Here is a 6,135-nt window from a genome sequence, read left to right as displayed (position 1 = left end):
GCGCAAACGCAAATGCAATGAATACAATAAGATAAATGAGTATGTGATCAGTGTAAAAAATAAATATTATGAATTTATAGGCATAATAATAATAATAAAAAACCTGGCTTTACAATTTTTTATGATCAATTAATCTATCTATTTGAATCTCCCATAGTAACATGAATATACACGAGAAAATTCACATATAATCCACGGAAAGATTGGGATATACTAAATAATAATAACGATCTTCCCAACTCTTTAACCCGATGGATCCAATCGAATGTGTGGCTGTGATTTTTAATGTATGCCACGCAGATCTCTGTAAATTATCCATGGCAAATGATAAGAGGAAACATAAGTAGGGTATAAAAATCACTGCAGAGGAATTGCAAGAGCACAAACAAAGACGTGGAGCGGGCGAAGTTTGGATTAGAACCGGTCACACTTATCCATTGGGTTTCCTGGGTTAAATCTAGAATTGGTTTCAGTTGTTTTTTGAACTAGTGACATTATTTCAAAGGTTTACAAGCGAATGCTTTGATAACTGGGGTTTCAGTTCAATTGCTGAACCCTTTGTCGGACAGTGCTATTTTTCCACCACAATTTTCATCCAATCCAGAAGTATGCTGATAATCCATTTGAGAAATTTCATTTTTTCTGGTACCGACTTTCTTTTTCTTCCCAGTTAATGTGAATTTGATGATTTTTTAAGTTTTAAGTTTCAAGACAGTTCATAATACTTCTGCAATGTCATTTACTCCTGCTTGTCCACGATGGCCATTGAGTGCTCTTCATTCTCTGGCATCCTCAACACATTGCAATGGTGCGTGTCTGCAAATGTCAATAAGCCCTTGCTTGTTAACAGCAAAACCTAAAATCAATAAACAGATATGTACAGACTCCTCTTATAATGTCAACAAACAGAAGACGTACTCAAACAATCCCAGACATCTTAGTGATAAATTTGACAGGCTTTTGTCAGATAGGGATAGTAGGCAGAAACAAAAGTACCCGTGGAGAAGTGAAGAAGAAGAATCAGAAAAGCTTCCATGGCAAAAGGAGGGCTTATCTCCAAAGAAGCACAATGGTCCTTATTCTTTGAAGAATCCTTCCAGGGATAACAAGAAAACAGGCACGCTTAGAGACAAGCAAAATACGGAGTTCAATTCTTCGAGAGGGAGACCGCCATTTGGCAACGGCCCCATTATGCCTACTGCTCCCTGGATGCAAGGATGGAGCAATGTTCCAATCAAGGACACCAAGAAGAAGGCCGAAAAAAGTAAAGTGGACTTGGATTCTGAAAATGATGACTTGGGTCAAGTTCAGCATTTCGACGGAGGTAAACGGAAAACTGCAATGCACAGGATAGTTAACAGGCTTAGAAATCTTAGTAATATTGAAGAAGCCAGAAAAAGGGACAGAGATGATAGTAGTTCAAATTCACCTGAAGAAACATATTTTGCGGAAAAGAAAATTATGCCAAGTAACAACATTGGAACTTTACTTGAGAAAAGCTGGGGTGATACGGATCAGGAGATTCAAGAAAATGGAAAGGGGTCCATGAATATTCCTTTGCCTTGGGAGAGAATCAATGCGATTGCAAAATCGGCAAAGCCTGAGAGGGAGAACAGAGTGAAAACCCCAACATTGGCTGAACTTACGGTTCCTGACGCAGAGCTAAAGAGGCTGAGAACGCTTGGAATTAGACTGAAAGAAAGAATTAATGTACCAAAGGCTGGACTCACTCAGAATGTTCTTGACAAGATACATGATCAGTGGAGAACCTCTGAGCTAGTGAGGCTCAAATTTGACGAACCATTATCTGAAAATATGAAGAGAGCTCATCAACTCTCAGAGGTCAGCAAGTCTTACTTAAAATTTTAAAGGAAAAGAAATATATTTTAAATTATCCTTATGCTTCTGTAGATCATAGTTTCTCTGCTACAAAAAAGAACTTTTACTAGATGATTGGGTTCTGAAAATCTGTCTTATCCATATCACTACCAGTATACTGGTAACTTACAATGCACGTATCTTTATAGTTTTATGAGAATTCAATTTTTTTATTTCATTATTTGTCTCTAGGCTAAAGATATCCATCAGTTTTCGATGAAAAATAATCGGTATTCATTAGTCTTCAGCATCATTTGTTTTCAGGATAAAACTGGAGGATTTGTTATTTGGAGGGCAGGGAGTGCTCTTGTTCTTTATAGAGGAAGTAACTACGAGCCTCCTTCTGTAAGAGCTGCAAGGGCTCAGGCTAAAATCAGCTCAGGTGTTGGTATCCTGGTTGCAGATAACAAGCCATTTGTACCTGATACAAAGTCAGCTTACCCAGTGACAAGAAGGAAGACATCTGATGTATTGAATGGAGATGCATCAAGCAGATTGCTTGATGCCTGTAGTGCAGCCAGTGCTCAACTTGGCCATGAAATTATTACTAATGAGGCACAGCTCATTCCATCTATAGGAAAATTGGATCCTGAAAAGGAAATAAATTCCATATTAGATGGATTGGGCCCTCGTTTCATTGATTGGTGGGGGAATGATCCCTTGCCAGTAGATGCTGACTTGCTTCCTGAAGTGGTTCCCAATTACAAGACACCTTTCAGGCTTCTTCCTTATGGTACGAAAAGGTCAAAATTGAGTAACTCAGAAATGACCAATTTGCGTATGCTTGCACGGCCACTACCGATTCATTTTGCCCTTGGTAAGCCATTCTGTGTTCTCGAACATTTTAGACAAATGTCAACTACATTTTAATATTGACTACCTTGTTATTTATTTCTCTGTGATTTTTGTTATTTAATCACGATTCATTGTTCATAAAAGGGAGAAATAGGCGTCTTCAAGGACTGGCCGCTGCTATTGTAAAGCTTTGGGAAAGAAGTGAAATCGCAAAGATTGCTGTCAAGCGGGGGGTTCAAAATACCAATAATAAACTAATGTCTGAGGAGATTAAGGTGAATACCATGTTTTCACCTGACATCAGTATCTGACCTTGGTTGAACTTTGATAGGTAGAAAAATAATGGCAATTCTGTTAGAAATGATTGTAAATCATAGTTTATTTCTCTTACTGCTATATCTATGAACACTGAAACCTGTAGATAGACACATACATGCTTTGTTAACGATTATCATTAAGATATACCATATTTCTCGCTCTCCCTCTCATGAGCTTTGTTTGTGTTGCTAACAAAATCTACATCTTTTGATCCATCTCTCTTAAATAAACTAGATCAACCTATCATATTTTTATCTCTTGTTTCTGAGGGGCAATGAAATTGATGAATATTTTTCATATCAGGGAAGGGCATTTGGCCTGTTTTGGAAGGAATATGCTTCTTATAGCATATAGTAATGAACATTGCACACATTTGAAATGATCACTCAGAACTTCCTTCATAAGCCAAATCAGAGCAATCTTTCATTGCACTCTTGCACATGCAGTTACAAAGTTACAAGCATATTAGACATTAGGTGCATTAAATATGAGGTTTGGAAATAAATTCAGCTTTTAGACATTAGGTGCAGTAAATATGAGGTTTGGAAATAAATTCGTCTTTCAGATCCATAAATTGGATTTTTCACTGTAGCTTTGCAACAACTTATAATTTCAATTATGTGCCCTTTCTGGTCTACCTTCAGATGAGATATTGTGAGAGTTGAATCTGTTATGTGTTGCACTTGGCATTGCTTGTGGGTCTGTGCAGATGGTTGCATCCTCCTCCGTGCAGACACTTTGGGGTTGACAAGACATATAATCTCCTTAAGACATATTTCTATTGACTGAACGCATAGACAAATGTTGATGACTATATCTGCTAGTTTGCTTTTGCAGCCAGTCCAAGCCTTCTGATTGGAATCTTGGCCTGTTTTAGTTAGTTGCCATTTCTTCTTTGATCACATAAATCTTTTTTCCTGAATTTTATTAGCAGTTTGCTGATGACCCAATGGTAACATAATAGCATCTTTGAAATAGTGTGCCATTTTTCCTAAATTGCTGTCTTCATTCTTTGTAGAAAAACTATGATGTATTTAATATTTATGACAAAAGATCTTCTTTTAGCACCTTGGAAGATACTATAAGTTGTACTTACCATCATTTCAGATGGCCACTCCATATTCCTAAACCTTTTTGGCTTTGTAGCAATTGCATTTCCTTACTACTTTGACCCTCAGACTGATGGTAAGATTAAAGCTAAGCCATAATCGGACCCTTGTGCAGGCTTAATGCATATATAGTCATTTTAGTAGACACTGAGATAAATACCTCCGTATCATTGAACAAAATCCTAACAGGAAACTCCATGTTTCTACATGTCATGAATATATTGCCCGAGGAAAATTAGTAGTACATGCCAATGCTTTTGTTTAGCAGTTAGCACATGCATGTGCTGAAGACAAATGATATTCTTCTTCAGACTTGGGCAAAAACTTAATTCCTGTTGGACAAACATTGAGTCTGATATGAATTAAATTGGGATGCAGAGTCTGACGACACGTAGTCTAGCATATGCTAAAAAACTAGTAGAATCCTAATTGAAGCCTATTTATTACGATTTCTATATCTTCCTACAGGTTTTTAGATTTAATACCTCCCACCTTTACTAGCTTATCTATGGCCGCTTGCTGTGGTCAGCACCATCAATTTCAAGCTATGGGGAGCTGCCACATTTAGAAAATGACTTATATGTACATCCACTGTATACAATTATGTTTACCAATCCCTTTGTCCCAGCAGATGTGCTATTCAATACAAAGACGCTAATAGAAACAGGTAACCTACAATATACCATTCAGAAAAAATAGAAGCTTGCCTTCACAAGCTATTTGGATCTCCCAATTGACACTTGAGCAGCACATTACTCATTCACGACAGAAATTGGAGACAGTCTCTTTCAAATAGGGAGGAAATGAGGAGCACTTCAGATTTGTAGTGCTCACATTTATTGTTTTCTGTTAGTTCTGTAGAATCTAATGTCTAGTGAAATTTGTAAATATGACATATAGGAGACACTTTGGCTCTGCAATTTGGAATCACATTGTTTCACTTTTCAGTTATGAATGGTATCAGAAGAGTTAGAGATTTTTTACCGCTGTAAATATCCTGAACTTTCATGAATTGTATCATTGGTGTTAGTGGATACAGAGTTCAATCTCTTACGACAAGTCTCTTCTGTCTTTTTTGCACTTTGTAGGATCTGTTTAGGATTTACCATCTTCCAATAGTGTCATGCCCCGCCACAAAAATAGTAATTTATTACTATTAGAATCGCCAACATACCAAGGAGCGGCACACCAAGGAAAGAGGTGACTATTACATGCAGATTGGCCATCCCTTATTAATGTTAATTTAATACTCTGCAAAGATGGTCAGCAATCCTTATGAATATCAATTATCCTTAACATTCAGCAAAGCGGGGGTCATTTGGTGATTGTTATTCATGGAGGGCAGCGCTTCATTGCAAAGGCTACATCATTTCGAACCTAAGGAGTATAAACCCTTCTAATTGATGATTTACTTGGAGTGAATGATATTAATAATCATTCATGTTAGGCGATGGTTATTAGTTAGGAAGCAAGCGAACATCTTGAACAGCTGCGACTGGAAGGGAAGGGCGGCATGTGTGAACAGGTGTATCCTTTCAAGTCAAAAGGATACGACCCTCTCCATTATGGAGGGTATAAAAAGGAAGGAGGCCTCATTGGAAAAAGTATCTGTGAAAGATCATTGAATAAGAATTCTGAGTTTGATTTGAATTCAGAAAAAAAGGCAGCCAACTATAATATTTGGTAAAATGATTGGTATGCAACATGGTTGAATCCATTATTTGTTATTAAATCAGTTAGAAAGCATTGATTTATTTATTGTATTAAATTGCCAATCGATCAAGATGCTTAGGACTAGTAATTATTCATATGATTTTCATAAAACAATCATATTAGGAATTGGCAAGGAAACATATTAGGGAGATGCAGGAGTATGAGTTCCCTCAATTAAGTAGACCATCCATTGAGTTGGATTGCTTGTGGGCCAAGGGTCAGATTGACTTGGTTGGTTGTTCGGTGCTCTTGGGCTTAGTTGTGGAGGACGATCTCCCGGTGCTCTATTGTTCTTTCCCCTCAAGTTTCTAATATGGTTGGT

The 6,135-nt window shown here is 37.3% G+C and overlaps 1 protein-coding gene across 2 annotated transcripts in view; it reads left to right on the top strand.

Moving 5' to 3' along the window:
- Window positions 1–214: 214 nt before the first annotated feature.
- Window positions 215–6,135, top strand: part of LOC131054253 (CRM-domain containing factor CFM3, chloroplastic/mitochondrial) — a 44,225-nt gene continuing 38,304 nt past the window's right edge. Inside the window, exons 1-3 of one of the 2 annotated variants that reach the window (XM_057988727.2) lie at window positions 215–1,842; window positions 2,143–2,695; window positions 2,818–2,948. In XM_057988727.2, coding sequence (XP_057844710.2) covers window positions 733–1,842; window positions 2,143–2,695; window positions 2,818–2,948 — 1,794 coding nt within the window. In that variant the 5' untranslated portion in view covers window positions 215–732. The remainder of the gene's footprint in view (window positions 1,843–2,142; window positions 2,696–2,817; window positions 2,949–6,135) is intronic. The other variant, XM_057988728.2, reaches the window with a different exon arrangement.

Source organism: Cryptomeria japonica, chromosome 2 (assembly GCF_030272615.1).
Source record: "Cryptomeria japonica chromosome 2, Sugi_1.0, whole genome shotgun sequence".
Classification (NCBI taxonomy): domain Eukaryota; kingdom Viridiplantae; phylum Streptophyta; class Pinopsida; order Cupressales; family Cupressaceae; genus Cryptomeria; species Cryptomeria japonica.
The sequence above is the reverse complement of the archived record's forward strand: the minus strand, read 5'-3'. Positions and strand labels throughout refer to the sequence as shown.